Below are 17,548 nucleotides of genomic sequence, written 5' to 3' on the forward strand. Positions count from 1 at the left end.
TTCACATGTTTTAACTCTGTCAGAGCACTTTGAAAAAGTGGTCTGTGGTATCTGGCTCTCGAGATTCGGAGAACGATGCCTCTTCGATTTTTGAGAAAGCAATCATGCTGGGGGTCTGACTCTCGAGATTCGGAGAGCAGTGTCTCTTCGATTTTTGAGGAAGTAATCATGTTGGGAGTCTGGCTCTCGAGATTCGGAAGGCGGTGCCTCTTCGATTTTGGAGCAAGCAATCTTGTTGGGAGTGTTGTCTCGAATGTGAGTAAAGGTTGGACATGTTTGCTAGTCTACCTTGCCACGAAGCACAAAGGTTGACACACAGGGACTTTCCAATTATCCAGCAATGGTACTGTTCCTTTACCCTCTCTTCGATTTTGAGAAAGTAGTCATGTTGGGAGTCTGGCTCTCGAGATTCGGAGGACGGTGCATCTTCGATTTTGGAGCAAGCAATCTTGTTGGGACTGTTTTCTCGAATGTGAGTAAAGGTTGGGCATGTTTGCTAGTCTACCTTGCCACGAAGCACAGAGGTTGACACACAGGGACTTTCCAATTATCCAGCAGTGGTACTGTTCCTTTACCCTTGTGGGTAATAATATGGTAGCTAGACCTTCAAAATTTATGTGTCTAAACTTTGTTAGTGCTGTTTCTTTGCTATTCTTTTACCTTTCTTGGTCAGAGCGATGTAGTGGGAGCTGCAAGCTTCACGTGCTCAACTTTGGCAGAGAACTTTGGCAAAGTGATCTGTGGTACCCATGAGTTATTGTTGCGTGTGGGAAGTGGGTGATTGAACAGTAAGATTCATGTGCTTTCTACTTCACCAGAAGTCTTCGACAGAATGCCCATAATTTCTGCAAAGCTGAGTGTGCGTGTGACAGGTGCTGACAAGGCTAGAAAAGTAGATGCCTCTTCGATTTCTGAGATCGGCCCTCGTGGTATCTGAGCAGCCTAGCTTTTGAGAAAGCGAGCGACTCTTCGATTGATTCGGAGAACGGTGCCTCACCGATTTTTGAGAAAGCAATCATGCTGGGGGTCTGGCTCTCGAGATTCGGGGAGCAGTGTCTCTTCGATTTTTGAGAAAGTAATCATGTTGGGAGAGTGGCTCTCGAGATTCGGAGGGCGGTGCCTCTTCGATTTTGGAGCAAGCAATCTTGTTGGGAGTGTTTTCTCGAATGTGAGTAAAGGTTGGGCATGTTTGCTAGTCTACCTTGCCACGAAGCACAGAGGTTGACACACAGGGACTTTCCAATTATCCAGCAATGGTACTGTTCCTTTACCCTTGTGGGTAATAATATGGTAGCTAGACCTTCAAAATTTATGGGTCTAAACTTTGTTAGTGCTGTTTCTTTGCTATTCTTTTACCCTTCTTGGTCAGAGCGATGTAGTGGGAGCTGCAAGCTTCACGTGCTCAACTTTGGCAGAGAACTTTGACAAAGTTATCTGTGGTACCCATGAGCTATTGTTGCGTGTGGGAAGTGGGTGATTGAACAGTAAGATTCATGTGTTTTCTACTTCCCCAGAAGTCTTTGACAGAATGCCCATAATTTCCGCAAAGCTGAGTGTGCGTGTGACAGGTTCTGACAAGGCTGGAAAAGTAGGTGCCTCTTCGATTTCTGAGATCGGCCCTCGTGGTCTCTAGGGAGCCCAGCTTTTGAGAAAGCGAGCGCCTCTTCGATTTCTGAGATCGGCCTTCGTGGTCTTTGAGCAGCCCAACTTTTGAGAAAGCAAACGGCTCTTCGATTTCTGAGATCAACCCTCGTGATCTCTAAGCAGCCCAACTTTTGAGAAAGCAAACGCCTCTTCGATTTCTGAGCAGGCGCCTCTTTGATTTCTGAAGCTCCGTCGAGTGCAGATTTTTATAGAGGCTGGCATTAAGTTCCAAAGCACACTTGAATCTCCACCAGTAGAAGCTTCATTCTTGCACTTCTAAGATCTTGATTTGTCCGACCTCTTCTCTCTTCAACACCTTTGAAAATGTCTGGCCCCTCCGACCGTCGTTTTGACTTGAACCTTGTTGAAGAGGCAGCCCCGCCTTCTCCAGACAACATATGGCGCCCATCCTTCGTCTCCTCAACTGGTCCTCTTACCGTTGGGGATTCCGTGATGAAGAATGATATGACCGCTGCGGTGGTGGCCAGGAACCTTCTCACTCCCAAAGATAACAGACTACTTTCCAAACGGTCTGATGAGTTAGCTGTTAAGGATTCGCTGGCTCTCAGTGTTCAGTGTGCAGGTTCTGTGTCTAATATGGCCCAACGCCTATTTGCTCGAACCCGCCAAGTTGAATCATTGGCGGCTGAAGTGATGAGTCTCAAACAGGAGATTAGAGGGCTCAAGCATGAGAATAAACAGTTGCACCGGCTCGCACATGACTATGCTACAAACATGAAGAGGAAGCTTGACCAGATGAAGGAAACTGATGGTCAGGTTTTACTTGATCATCAGAGATTTGTGGGTTTGTTCCAAAGGCATTTATTGCCTTCGTCTTCTGGGGCTGTACCGCGTAATGAAGCTCCAAATGATCAACCTCTGATGCCTCCTCCTTCTAGGGTTCTGTCCAGTACTGAGGCTCCAAATGATCCCCCTCCGGTGCCTTCTCTTTCTGGGGCTCTACCGACTGCTGAGACTTCTCCTAAGCAACCTTTGTGAAGGCTCCCTCTTGTGTGTTTATTTTGACTCATGTATATGTACATATTTGTAGCTTATCGGGGATATCAATAAATAAGCTTTCCTTCATTTCAACGTATTGTGTTAAATACACCAAAGCCTTCTTCGCTAAGTTCTTTGAATTTTCTTTTGTTGAAGCTTGTATGTTGAAGCTTTCTGAGTGGAGCATGTAGGTTGGGGTAGTGTTCCCTTAAGTTCCCGAGTGAGGAAAACTTCTTGGTTGGAGACTTGGAAAATCCAAGTCACTGAGTGGGATCGGCTATATGAATCTTAGAACGCCATTGTGCTCGATCCTGTGTCATGTCCTTCGTTAGATCCAAGTACTCTAAGTCTTTTCTTAGAGTCTCTTCCAAAGTTTTCCTAGGTCTTCCTCTACCCCTTCGGCCCTGAACCTCTGTCCCATAGTCGCATCTTCTAATCGGAGCGTCAGTAGGCCTTCTTTGCACATGTCCAAACCAACGTAACCGATTTTCTCTCATCTTTCCTTCAATTTCGGCTACTCCTACTTTACCCCGGATATCCTCATTCCTAATCTTATCCTTTCTCGTGTGCCCACACATCCAACGAAGCATCCTCATCTCCGCTACACCCATTTTGTGTACGTGTTGATGTTTCACCGCCCAACATTCTGTGCCATACATCATCGCCGGCCTTATTGCCGTCCTATAAAATTTTCCCTTGAGCTTCAGTGGCATACGGCGGTCACACAACACGCCGGATGCACTCTTCCACTTCATCCATCCAGCTTGTATTCTATGGTTGAGATCTCCATCTAATTCTCCGTTCTTTTGCAAGATAGATCCTAGGTAACGAAAACGGTCGCTCTTTGGTATTTCTTGATCTCCGATCCTCACCCCTAACTCGTTTTGGCCTCCATTTGCACTGAACTTGCACTCCATATATTCTGTCTTTGATCGGCTTAGGCGAAGACCTTTAGATTCCAACACTTCTCTCCAAAGGTTAAGCTTTGCATTTACCCCTTCCTGAGTTTCATCTATCAACACTATATCGTCTGCGAAAAGCATACACCAAGGAATATCATCTTGAATATGTCCTGTTAACTCATCCATTACCAACGCAAAAAGGTAAGGACTTAAGGATGAGCCTTGATGTAATCCTACAGTTATGGGAAAGCTTTCGGTTTGTCCTTCATGAGTTCTTACGGCAGTCTTTGCTCCTTCATACATATCCTTTATAGCTTGGATATATGCTACTCGTACTCCTTTCTTCTCTAAAATCCTCCAAAGAATGTCTCTTGGGACCCTATCATACGCTTTTTCCAAATCTATAAAGACCATGTGTAAATCCTTTTTCCCATCTCTATATCTTTCCATCAATCTTCGTAAGAGATAGATTGCCTCCATGGTTGAGCGCCCTGGCATGAACCCGAATTGGTTGTCCGAAACCCGTGTCTCTTGCCTCAATCTATGCTCAATGACTCTCTCCCAGAGCTTCATTGTATGACTCATTAGCTTAATACCCCTATAGTTCATGCAATTTTGTACGTCGCCCTTATTCTTGTAGATAGGCACCAAAGTGCTCGTTCGCCACTCATTTGGCATCTTCTTCGTTTTCAAAATCCTATTGAAAAGGTCAGTGAGCCATGTTATACCTGTCTCTCCCAAAACTTTCCACACTTCGATTGGTATATCGTCTGGGCCTATTGCTTTTCTATGCTTCATCTTCTTCAAAGCTACAACCACTTCCTCCTTCCGGATTCGACGATAAAAGGAGTAGTTTCTACACTCTTCTGAGTTACTCAACTCCCCTAAAGAAGCACTCCTTTCATGTCCTTCATTGAAAAGCTTATGAAAATAACCTCTCCATCTGTCTTTAACCGCGTTCTCTGTAGCAAGAACCTTTCCATCCTCATCCTTGATGCACCTCACTTGGTTTAGGTCCCTTGTCTTCTTTTCCCTTGCTCTAGCTAGTTTATAGATATCCAACTCTCCTTCTTTGGTATCTAGTCGTTTATACATATCGTCGTAAGCCGCTAACTTAGCTTCTCTGACAGCTTTCTTCGCCTCTTGCTTCGCTTTTCTATACCTTTCACCATTTTCATCGGTCCTCTCCTTGTATAAGGCTTTACAACATTCCTTCTTAGCCTTCACCTTTGTTTGTACCTCCTCATTCCACCACCAAGATTCCTTTTGGTGTGGGGCAAAGCCCTTGGACTCTCCTAATACCTCTTTTGCTACTTTTCGGATACAACTAGCCATGGAATCCCACATTTGGCTAGCTTCCCCCTCTCTATCCCACACACATTGGGTGATTACCTTCTCTTTGAAAATGGCTTGTTTTTCTTCTTTTAGATTCCACCATCTAGTTCTTGGGCACTTCCAAGTCTTGTTCTTTTGTCTTACTCTTTTGATATGTACATCCATCACCAACAAGCGATGTTGATTAGCCACGCTCTCTCCTGGTATAACTTTGCAATCCTTACAAGTTATACGATCCCCTTTCCTCATTAGAAGAAAATCTATTTGTGTTTTTGACGACCCACTCTTGTAGGTGATCACATGTTCTTCTCTCTTCTTAAAGAAGGTGTTGGCTAAGAAGAGATCATATGCCATTGCAAAATTCAAGATAGCTTCCCCATCCTCGTTTCTCTCCCCAAAACCATGGCCACCATGAAAACCTCCATAGTTGCCTGTCTCCCTGCCCACGTGTCCATTTAAATCTCCTCCTATAAATAACTTCTCCGTCTGAGCAATTCCTTGCACCAAGTCTCCAAGATCCTCCCAAAATTTCTCCTTCGAACTCGTATCCAACCCTACTTGAGGTGCGTACGCACTAATCACATTGATAAGTTCTTGTCCTATTACAATCTTGATTGCCATGATTCTATCTCCTACCCTCTTGACATCTACAACATCTTGTACCAAGGTCTTGTCCACGATGATGCCAACACCGTTTCTCGTTCTATTTGTGCCCGAATACCAAAGTTTAAACCCTGAGTTTTCTAGATCCTTTGCCTTACTACCAACCCACTTAGTTTCTTGTAGGCACATAATATTTATCCTTCTCCTCACCATAACTTCCACTACTTCCATAGATTTTCCCGTTAAGGTTCCTATATTCCACGTTCCTAAACGCATTTTGCTCTCTTGAACTCTACCCTTCTGTCCTAGCTTCTTCACCCTCCCCCGTCTAATAGGATCAAAGTACTTCTTTTGTGTGTCCCGGGTAAAGTTGATAGGAGCATATGCTCCCAAACAACTTTGAGTGGAGTCGTTCGAAAAGAAGTTTCTATGGCCCCCTTGCTCATTTAACACTGCATCCGGGTGCCGATGGAGATACAGCGACCCTTGCTCACTTATCACTGTGCTCGGGCCACACAGCGCGCCACTTACGGGTGACGCCCTAGCTTTAGCGCGATTTTGTTCTGGATTCATTTTCATAAGGATTCGACGTGATCATGGAGTGCCGGCTGTCGACTACCTGACGCCCTCCCCCTCCTCCTTTATCCGGGCTTGGGACCGGCCATGTAAGACATAGGCGGAGTTCATTAACTTATGACTTCGACAAACATATTTCATTTCATCCTTCATTCAATCTGAATTAATTTATTTGATCTTGTCCATGACAGGTTGCTTAATTTATTTTGTATTAACTCTTTTTGCTGCTTGCAAGGGGTGGCAATGTTGGTCTAACTCTTGTGGTTTTAGCCTCATGGGTATGCTTTCTCTTCCAAATACAGACTGTATATCTATCTTCTGTGCTTGATCAGAGTATCTGAATCGTACAAATTTTGCTTTGCAGCATTGCCCGAAATTCTGTTTTTTGCTGCATTTCTTCTACTTTTATCTTTCTGGTAAGTTTTCTATTTCCTTTTTTTTTTCTTTTTGATTTTAAATAATCCAAAACTTAGCTTAAATACTTTCAAGAAAATGTCGAAAAAGTGTAGTGAGTGATCTTAGCTTTGAGGGACGAGCCATACTAATGGCATACTAATGTTTGAGCTTTAGTTGCAAGTGCAGATATGACATCACCAAGGGAAGACAGAGATCTATTTATGTTTTGAGTTTCCTTGAGTCATTCTCCTTGTACTTCTGTCTTTGCTACACGCTCAGTTCCTGCTAGATCCACCAACCAGAGCTTACTTCTTGGTCGAATCTCTTAAATCAAAATTCTAAAGTACAAAGATTCATCATTTATAGCATAAATCAAACTATGACTTTATCTCGAGAAACCGAGGACACCTCCTTGTGTCTGGTTTCATGTGAACACCTCAACTTATATCACATCCAATTAAACTACTGCAACAACATGCTGACACAATGAACATGGAAATACATATACTATTTGACACTACCAAATCGAGCAGTCTCTAAAGATCAAAAAGGGACCCTCGAAAGCAGAAACCCTATCTCATATGCATTAAAACAATTAGCAAAAAGATTAAAAACGGGTTCTGAGTTCTAAATTCTCACCATTGCTAAAATAATCATATCGTTTCAATCTGAAGTCAGGTCGATTTCCGTCATCCCCATTAACAGAAGCAGTAACTTCAGCCATCGGCGTATCTTAATTAAAATTTAATCAATATTTTATCCATTTATGAAAGCAGAGTCTCTCCATTTAAACCAAACCCATCAAATTAAATGAACAATTAAATCCAACCCACAATTCAAATTCCAAACTTTATATCAAATTAAGAAGAAAAAAAAATCAATTTTATGTGCTCACCAGTCCAGTTTTTGGGTGCCTGCTCATGGAAGGAACCTCAAAAGTGGGAACCAAATTCATCCCCTTGTACTTCCTCTTGTTATCGATGTAGCTGAGAGATATAGAGAGAGAAGAAACTGTAAATTTGGTGAAAATAAGCAATGAGATAGTAAAAAAGAAAGATGCTTTAGCCTTTTAAGTAGGTGAAAGCTCACAATAATTGGGTGTTGACACCCACACTTACCAATTACATAAATTTGAATTTGAATCTTTTGAAGCTCATATCATGCGAAGCAAATGAAACCAAAACAAACAATCCAACTGAAAATTTGAAACTCAGACCAATCGAGACAAACAAAAGTCATTTACCTTGGAAGATAATCACAACATTGCAAGATTCAGACAATAAATCGAGTGGCTTCTACGCATGGAAGATAACACAAAAGTTATTGCCACGGTGAAGCAAATTGCAGAAGGCAGGGTAGAGAACCCCATTTCAGATACCTAGCAAAAATCAAAACCCCCAATTTTGCGGTTTTGATTCAAATTTCAACAATTAAAAAATAAATTATAAAAAAATCATCAAAAGTTAATAATGGTCACAAATGTAAATAAATTAAAATTAGCAATTCAAAAGAGCACCATACGTCTTGATGTTATTATCTTCGTCCCTCAAATGATTGAAATATTCTTCTGCGGAAACAAACACGTGTACCTTCCCATTTTCAACCGTAGGTGTTGCAGTCTGCACAGACGGTTGAATTCTAGAGGAATTTCATCAATTTTATATTAAATTCTGTCTTCACCATTTTTATCCAAAAATAATGAGCAATAAAACTACAATGGAATGCTTCCCATTTTCAACCACGGATAAACCTCTCAACATTGAGGAGGAATTCCAATATTTCCTACATAGGTTTGCAATTAGATGAACACTTTCCACAACTTTTTTTTTTTTTTAATTTTTATTTGTATTCTTTCAGAGCATTCGTCCTGTAATGTTTGGTAAAGCTAGAATTTCATCACTTCAGCCGCCAATGATTCAACTTGGCGGGTTCGAGCAAATAGGCGTTGGGCCATATTAGACACAGAACCTGCACACTGAACACTGAGAGCCAGAGAATCCTTAACAGCCAATTCATCAGACCGTTTGGAAAGTAGTCTGTTATCTTTGGGAGTGAGAAGGTTCCTGGCCACCACCGCAGCGGTCATATCATTCTTCATCACGGAATCCCCAACGGTAAGAGGACCAGTAGGGGATAAGAAGGATGGGCGCCACTCAGTGACTTGGATTTTTCAAGTCTCCAATCGAGAAGTTTTCCCCACTCGGGAAATTAAGGGAACACTACCTCAACCTACATGCTCCACTCACAAAGCTTCAACATACAAGCTTCAACAAAAGAAAAATTCAAAGAACTTAGTGAATAAGGCTTTGGTGTATTTAACACAATACGTTGAAATGAAACAAAGCTTATTTATTGATATCTCTAAGAAGTTACAAATATGTACATATACATGAGTCAAAATAAACAAACAAGAGGGAGCCTTCACAAAGGTTGCTTAGGAGTAGTCTCAGCAGTTGGCAGAGCCCCAGAAAGAGAAGGCACCGGAGGGGGGATCATTCGGAGCCTCAGTACTGGACAGCACCCTAGAAGGAGGAGGCATCGGAGGTTGATCATTTAGAGCTTCATTACGCGGTACAGCCCCAGAAGACGAAGGCAATAAATGCCTTTGGAACAAACCCACAAACCTCTGATGATCATGTAAAATCTGACCATCAGATTCCTTCATCTGGTCAAGCTTCCTCTTCATGTTTGTAGCATAGTCATGAGCGAGCCGGTGCAACTGTTTATTCTCATGCTTGAGCCCTCTAATCTCCTGTTTGAGACTCATCACTTCAGCCGCCAATGATTCAACTTGGCGAGTTCGAGCAAATAGGCGTTGGGCCATATTAGACACAGAACCTGCACACTGAACACTGAGAGCCAGAGAATCCTTAACAGCCAACTCATCAGACCGTTTGGAAAGTAGTCTGTTATCTTTGGGAGTGAGAAGGTTCCTGGCCACCACCGCAGCGGTCATATCATTCTTCATCACGGAATCCCCAACAGTAAGAGGACCAGTAGGGGATAAGAAGAATGGGCGCCATATGTTGTCTGGAGAAGGCGTGGCTGCCTCTTCAACAAGGTTCAAGTCAAAACGACGGTCGGAGGGGCCAGACTTTTTCAAAGGTGTTGAAGAGAAAAGAGGTCGGACAAATCAAGATCTTAGAAATACAAGAAGGGAGCTTCTACTGGTGGAGATTCAAGTGTGCTTTGGAACTTAATACCAGCCTCTATAAAATCCGCACTCGATGAAGCTTCAGAAATCGAAGAGCCGCCTGCTCAGAAATCGAAAAGGCGTTTGCTTTCTCAAAAGCTGGGCTGCTCGGAGACCACGAGGGCCGATCTCAGGAATCGAAGAGGCGTTTGCTTTCTCAAAAGCTGGGCTGCTCAAAGACCACGAAGGTCGATCGCAGAAATCGAAGAGGCGCTTGCTTTCTCAAAAGATAGGCTGCTCAGAGACCACGAGGGCCGATCTCAGAAATCGAAGAGGCACCTGCTTTTTCAGCCTTGTCAGCACCTGTCACATGCACACTCAACTTTGCGGAAATTATGAGCATTCTGTCGAAGATTTCTAGTGAAGTAGAAAGCACGTGAATGTTACTATTCAATCATTCACTTTCCACACGCAACATCAGCTCACGGGTACCATAGATAACTTTGCCAAAAATCTCTGACAAAGTTTAGACACGTGAAGCTTGCAGCTCCCATTACATCGCTATGACCAAGAAGGGTAAAAGAATAGCAAAGAAACAGCACTAACAAAGTTTAGACACATAAATTTTGAAGGTCTAGCTACCATATTATTACCCACAAGGGTAAAGGAACATGACCATTGCTGGATAATTGGAAAGTCCCTGTGGGTCAGCCTATGTGCTCCGTGGCAAGGTAGACTAGCAAACAGGCCTAACCTTTACTCACATTCGAGAAAACACTCCCAACAAGATTGCTTGCTTCAAGATCGAAGAGGCACCGTCCTCCGAATCTCGAGAGCCAGACTCCCAACATGATTACTTTCTCAAAAAGCGACGAGACACCGCTCTCCGAATCTCGAGAGCCAAACTCCTAGCAGGATTGCTTTCTCAAAAATCGAAGAGGCACCGTTCTCCGAATCTCGAGAGACAGATCCCCGATAGGATTGCTTGTTCGAAAACCGAAAAGGCACCGCTTTCTCAACTTCGAGAGCCCCTTAGATAAAGCTTGTCTGTAATCCTCACACCGCTTTCTCAACTTCGAGAGCCAGATCTCCTTGGATAAAGCTTGTCTATAATCTTCACACGTAACATCAGCTTTCCAGATACCACATACCACTTTTTCAAAGTGCTCTGACAGAGTTAAAACACGTGAAGCTGGCAGCTCCCACTACCGTGCTATGACCAAGTAGGGTAAAAGAATAGTATTACTCCTTGTTAGGGAGACTCCTATATATGTCGACCTTCATCCTCAACGGACAGGCAGACCTGCAAAAATGCTCAACCCTTCCTCATATCTGAGAGGGCACTCCCAACGAAGCCTCTCGAAATACTCAGCTTTCTTTCCCCCCGAGAATACCTCTGCAAACAAGCTAAACTAGAGCAAGAATATCTCATATCATCAGGGTTAAAAGTAAGAGTATCCCATATCATGTTTTTTCCCTGTCTTTTCCTTTGGCCTTGTTCTTACCTGCAAGACAAGGAGAAAGAGAGCAATCAATCAGCACTTGGAATCAAGCTTCCAGTCCGGAACTGACTGCCTGGAACCCCATTGCTCTCGAGTACTCTTCTTTAACATCTTATGCTTCCCGAGAAGATACCACATCTGCCTGAGGAACAAATAGGGCAAGTGAGAAGGATACAAAGAAGCATGTGGAGACAAGCGCAACAAAACACGTGCCGATACATCCACTACTTTGTCAACAGCAAAAGTATCTCATATCAGTAGGGTCGAACGTACTTTAGATTTGATGGACTTGTTTTGACCCTCAAATTCTTCAGTCGGCCTTATACTCTGGCGGAAACAAGAAAACCCTCTAGCCCAGTTCAAGAATAAGCCTGTGGAAAGTTACTTCTTCAAAAGCAAAAGTATCTCATATCACCTTTTCTCCTTATCTTCTCTTTATCCTTCATGCTACCTGCAAGATAAGGAGAATGATAACAATCAGCCGGAACTCAAAATCAAACTTCTGATCTAGGACTGATTGCTTGGAGCTCTGATTGCTTACCTTGTCTGTCACCTCTTTCAGCAGATCCCCTAGCTCGGCGACTTGGGGGACTCCTACTACATGGTTTGTATCGCGCTTGACCAAGCCTGAAACTACAAGTAAGCGTCAAGTGAAATTGATACATTACCTTATGCATCTCCACCAGTTAAAGATACCACCCCTGGAGGGAGGAATAGTACTTCCAAAGAAGATGCCACATCTACCTATGAGACAGATAAGGCAAGTGAAGACGATACCACACTTCGGTACTTAAAAGTTTCGTGATTACGAGATCATTCTTCCACAATATTTCCTAATGTCATTTGTACTAAATCATTCACTTGTACTCACTAAAGGAGAGCTTGAACCTATATACTGTGTAAACCCTTCACAATTAATGAGAACTCCTTTACTCCGTGGATGTAGCCAATCTAGGTGAACCACGTACATCTTGTGTTTGCTTCCTGTCTCTATCCATTTACATACTTATCCACACTAATGACCGGAGCAATCTAGCGAAGATCACAAACTTAATATTTAAGATGATATTCTTTGGTGTATGCTTTTCGCAAACGATATAGTGTTGATAGATGAAACGCAGAAAGGGGTAAACGCGAAGCTTAACCTTTGGAGAGAAGTGTTGGAATCTAAAGGTCATCGCCTAAGCCGATCAAAGACAGAATATATGGAGTGCAAGTTCAGTGCAAACGGAGGCCAAAATGAGTTAGGGGTGAGGATCGGAGATCAGGAAATACCAAAGAGCGACCGTTTTCGCTACCTAGGATCTATCTTGCAAAAGAACGGAGAATTTGATGGAGATCTCACCCATAGAATATAAACTGGATGGATGAAGTGGAAGAGTGCATCCGGCATGTTGTGTGACCGTCGTAGGCCACTGAAGCTCAAGGGAAAATTTTATAGGACGGCAATAAGGCCGGCAATGCTGTATGGCATAGAATGTTGGGCGGTGAAGCATCAACACGTAGGTGTAGTGGAGATGAGGATGCTTCGTTGGATGTGTGGGCACACGAGAAATGATAAGATTAGGAATGAGGATATCCGAGGTAAAGTAGGAGTAGCCGAAATTGAAGGAAAGAGGAGAGAAAATCGGTTACGGTGGTTTGGACATGTGCAAAGAATGCCTACTGACGCTCTGGTTCGAAGATGTGACCACGGGACAGAGGTTCAGGGCCGAAGGGGTAGAGGAAGACCTAGGAAAACTTTGGAAAAGACCCTAAGAAAAGACTTAAAGTACTTGTATCTAACAGATGACATGACACAAAACCGAGCGCAATGGCGTTCTAGGATTCATATAGCCGACCCCACTTAGTGGGAAAAGGCTTTGTTGTTGTTGTTGTTGTTGTGGCAAGCATTGATCAACTAGCCATATATACTGTATTTTTTTATCTAACAAATACGAGAACTCTCACATAAAATATATTAATATTACATGCTATACCACGTACTAACAATAAGCTTCTATTCACATATTCCATTTGCTCGAAGTTTGTTTCTGATCCGACAGATTTGTGCCATAGCATCGCTGATGTCCAATCTTTCTCCAGGCAACTCCGCTGAGCAAGCAACACCAATTTCTAAAACTGACATTAAACTTTTTTCAATTTGGACTTGATTCCCTTTGCTATCCTCGTCATGACAATTGCTCTCTTGAACAAGAACGGGATCCAAAACCTCTTCCACTTTCTCCAGCAGAGCTGCCTTCACAAAGTTATGAAGGTTTGAAGTTCCCTCAAACATGTTATCGGTTGGTCGCTTTCCTGTAAATATTTCCAATAGGAGGATACTAAAGCTGTACACATCACCTTGTGTCCACACTTCATGTCCCATGCCATATTCTGCATTCCACAATTCAGAACATTAGATCCTAATTTTCTAGTGAAGTGCTAAAAGCCCATTTCATGTTTGAAAAATTTAAAATAAATACTGCACAATTTTAAAATACTAGCTAGGAAAAATTAAACAACTGTGTATTTACCTGGAGGAGCATAACCAATAGTTCCCTTGATCCCTAAAGAACTTGATTGATTTCCCGAAGAATTTTCAGCAGCTTTTGGTAGGAACCTCACCAACCCAAAGTCACCTACATGTGCAACCATGTCCTCATTGAGAAGAATATTGTTGGGTTTGAGGTCGCAATGAACTGTTGGCGTCTCACAATGATGATGGAGATAATCCAGTGCCATAGAAACATCAATAACAATATTCAACCTCTGAGAAATTGTTAAGCTCCTTGGCCTCTGACTTGTCTCACCAATTGTATGAGTTGGATGCAACCATTCCTCCAAACTCCCGTTGACCATGAACTCATAAATTAAGGCCTTGAAGTCGTGACCGTGATAATCAAAACCAGAACATGCCGAGAGTACCTTGACAAGATTACGGTGTCTAATATTCCTTAAAGCCTCGCACTCAGCAATAAAACTTTTGTAAGCTCCGAGACAAGCAAGGTTGAGTACTTTGACAACAATTGTTTCACCTTGCTCAAGTAATCCTTTATAGACAGACCCAAAACTGCCCATACCAATCAAGTTGACAGAGGAAAATCCATCAGTAGCTTTGAGAAGACTATGGTAAGAGAATGAGAGAAATTTTTCTGAATCACTTGAAGTCCGCTCTATTTTTGCCCTCTGTGGCCGACGGAGGTACAAAAAGACTAGTGCAAAAGTAACCCCAAGAATCCCACAAACCAGAGAAATTATCAATTTCATTTTTGGGCTTAATCCTCCCTTGTTGGAATGTTGGAGTTTGCACTTTGGCAAATGCAATTCAGGAATTCCCCCACAAAGCTTGCTATTTCCTTCAATGGATGTGGCAGTTGCATTCCTGAAAACCCCCTTCATTGGTACCATGCCCTCAAAGTTGTTATAAGATAGATTCAAAGATTGCAAAACTTGAAGACGCTCTAAGAATTCTGGAATCGAGCCTGACAATTTATTGCGAGAAAGATATAATTCTTTGATTCCTCTTAGTGAACTCAGAGATGATGGAATCGTCCCTTGAAAGAAGTTTCCTTGCAGGTCTAGAGATTCAATTTTTATGCAACTACCAAGACTTGTTGGAATTTCCCCAGACAGCATGTTTTGAGAAACACGAAAATACTCCAGATTTATCAAATTTCCTACTTCTTTGGGAAGAAAACCAGTCAACTGATTTTTAGAGAAATCCAATTCCACATAGGAAGATGACAAGCCAATGACTTGAGGGGATATGATACCACTGAGGTTGTTATTAGCAAGAGTCAAGCTAATCAATTTCTGGCACTTACCTAAACTTGAGGGAATATTGCCGTCAAGTTTGTTACCGGCTAAACTCAATATAGATAGTTCACTGAAATTCCCAAATGACGATGGGATATGGCCGGAGAGATTGTTAAAACCCAAATCTAATTCGTATAACTTCCGAAGCTTTCCCACGTCAGTGGGGATGCTTTCTGAAAATTGGTTCTGAGCAAACCAAATGCTCTCTAGGTTAGCCAGATTTCCAATCCCATGGGGGATGCTTCCTGTGATTTTATTGTGTTCTACATGCAAGAATACAAGAGAAGAAGACAAGTTGGCTATGCATTGAGTTAAATTGCCCCCAAAATTGTTTGTATCGAACATCAGTTGTTGTAAACGGGTGGCATTAGTCAGATCGCAAACAAAGCTCAAGTCCTCGATTTCCCCCCTTCCAAGATTGTTGTAAGCAATATTCAAGGACTCAAGATTAACTAAACTTTTCAAAGAAGGAACTTTCCCCTGAAATTTGTTTCCTTCCATCCAAAGATAAGTTAGAGTTGAGGCATTGGATAACGAAATAGGAAGAGGTCCAGTAAATTTGTTGTGGCCGACCCCAAAATATTCTAGACTTGGAAAGACAATACCTAGGTTTGGAGGTAAAGTGCCTTGGATTCTGTTAACTGTAACATCAATGATACTAATGGAAGAGAGATTATAGAGTGAGGGAGGGATCACATCTGAGAACCTATTACCGCCCAAACCAAGAACTTTAAAATTGGCCATTTGACCAAAGATGTCTGGAATACTCCCATAAAAATCATTACCAAGTGCCATAAGCCACTCAAGAGATGATAAATTGGCAAGGGAATAGGGGATACTTCCTGTAAGTTTGTTGAAGAGATCGAAATTATTCTTAACTTCGACAAAGTGCCAACCTCCTCAGGAAGTCTTCCAACCAGAAAATTCCCACCAAAAGCAATTCTGGAGAGTTGAGAGCAACGCGATAAGTTTGAGGGAATTTCACCGGTAAGGGAATTATTCTCCCAAACTATATCTTGCAATCTTGAGAGACGGCCGATTTCTGGAGGAATTTGGTGGCTCAAGTTATTGTTGGTGAGAGAAAGTACTCTCAAAAAACTCAGGTTCCCAACATGTGGTGACAGAGAGCCTGAAAGTTTGAAGGACTGCAGGTTCAACACCGTGACCCTCTTGTGACGACGACCACACGTGACACCACGCCAATTGCAAAAATGGTTGGTTTCGTTCCATGAATATAAGGTTTCAAGAGGGTCATAGGCTATCCTCGCCTTGATTTCAAGCAAGGCCAGTCGATCTGTCTCATTTCCACTCAGTCTCAAGGCAAGGCATGAGTGAAAAATAAGGACATGAAAGCATAAATACGAGGAAAGCAAAACTGAAAAGAACTAGTTCATCCCCATGGTGGTTGCTACTTGTTATATGCTTACAGCAGCTCTGAGGAGATTACATCTAATTTATAAGCAACTTGCCGCATAATGCAAGTTTAGACGCAGCAAGGACCCAACACCCACACCATACGTTGAGACATATTCATCACTCAAAACACACAATTACTGTCCTAGCTAGTGATGCCCCAGTATTGGGGTCGGTTTTGATTAATATTTTGCGGGTGTTTTTTTTGGATGAATCGGATCGGAAATAAGATTTCAATTTTCAGTTGAAAAATTTTGGATCAGGATCAGAACGGATAAAAAAAATTCAAATTCGAAATTTTTAGAATTCGAGTAATCTTAAATTTTTTGGAACATAATTCGGAAATTCATATAATGTACAATTCTTTCACTAAGTAACCACGGAGGCTGTTATTCACCAACTCATTTTACACTATTACTATATATTAAGTATCTAACTAAGCATCAGATGGGGTTTGGTTCGTACCATACCCATATTTACCACTTTCAAATGACTCTTTGTTTATTTTTTCAAGGCTCATCAAAAGATAAATGGAGAGCCAAAAGAGAGGAGGGTTTTAAGTCCTCTGTGAGCTTGGGCAGGGTTAGACCCAACTTTAAGCTGATCAGTTTTTGTGCATCAACATTTGTACATTAGTTTTGTATCTGGTTCCAGATTATAGAAGTGTATACGTATGGGTCAACTACATTGTCTCCAGTGTTGGAAGGTGCCATGATAGACTGATCATATATAGTGGTTAGGAATCAAGATAAGGAGAGTGCAAAGTGTGGTAAGGAAACAAGATAAGGAGAATGCAAATTGAATCCAAGAAGGACCCCTCCATGGGTCCGTTTGGGATAACTAAGGAGTTTGGGAGACTGAAATGGCTCCAGGGATGAGGCTGGGAAATGCCATTAGGTTTTAGAAATTAAGATAAGGCTTGACTGGTCATTAGGAAATTATCATGATTTGGGGGCTGGGGTTGAAGGATGGGGGAAAATTTTTAGGAAATATAATATATATTAGATATTTTAGGAAATATTAGAAACTTTTCAGAATATTAGAAATTTGTAGGACTTTTAGGAATTATTTAATTTTTAAGAATATTAGAATTTTTAGAAATTTGTTTTGTATTTTTGTTTGAATTTATAAAATAATGTCATCTAATAATTTTTTTTTTAGAAATTATTATAATTTATTAGACTTGATGTAAATTAGTGTTTCTTTATTGTGACTTTTTTTGTTCACACATTGATCACCAATGGTTG

At 41.9% G+C, this 17,548-nt stretch overlaps 2 protein-coding genes and 1 long non-coding RNA gene across 7 annotated transcripts in view; 1 reads left to right on the plus strand and 2 right to left on the minus strand.

Moving 5' to 3' along the window:
- Window positions 1-16,383, minus strand: part of LOC126627814 (probable LRR receptor-like serine/threonine-protein kinase At3g47570) — a 44,506-nt gene extending 28,123 nt beyond the window's left edge. The window contains exons 1-2 of one of the 4 annotated variants that reach the window (XM_050297369.1): window positions 13,607-16,383; window positions 12,992-13,466 (exon numbers count right to left, since the gene is read on the minus strand). In XM_050297369.1, the coding sequence (XP_050153326.1) occupies window positions 13,090-13,466; window positions 13,607-15,683 (2,454 nt within the window). In that variant the 5' untranslated portion in view covers window positions 15,684-16,383 and the 3' untranslated portion in view covers window positions 12,992-13,089. Of the gene's footprint in view, window positions 1-12,991; window positions 13,467-13,606 lie in introns of those variants that run through there. The other 3 variants (XM_050297371.1, XM_050297372.1, XM_050297370.1) reach the window with 3 other exon arrangements.
- Window positions 1,816-3,781, plus strand: LOC126627843 (uncharacterized). Its single transcript, XM_050297418.1, has one exon. The coding sequence runs from the start codon at window positions 1,969-1,971 to the stop codon at window positions 2,641-2,643; it is 675 nt and encodes a 224-aa protein (XP_050153375.1). The 5' UTR covers window positions 1,816-1,968; the 3' UTR covers window positions 2,644-3,781.
- Window positions 6,615-7,965, minus strand: LOC126627865 (uncharacterized). 2 transcript variants are annotated; one of them, XR_007625149.1, is made up of 3 exons: window positions 7,699-7,932; window positions 7,351-7,441; window positions 6,615-6,737 (listed from the first exon to the last, which is right to left on the minus strand). It is a non-coding gene; the product is annotated as an uncharacterized LOC126627865 (long non-coding RNA). The 2 variants fall into 2 exon arrangements; XR_007625150.1 differs by having other exon boundaries at window positions 6,621-6,740; window positions 7,699-7,965.
- Window positions 16,384-17,548: the final 1,165 nt, after the last annotated feature.

The sequence above is a fragment of the Malus sylvestris genome, chromosome 7 (genome assembly GCF_916048215.2).
Source record: "Malus sylvestris chromosome 7, drMalSylv7.2, whole genome shotgun sequence".
In the NCBI taxonomy this organism is placed as follows: domain Eukaryota; kingdom Viridiplantae; phylum Streptophyta; class Magnoliopsida; order Rosales; family Rosaceae; genus Malus; species Malus sylvestris.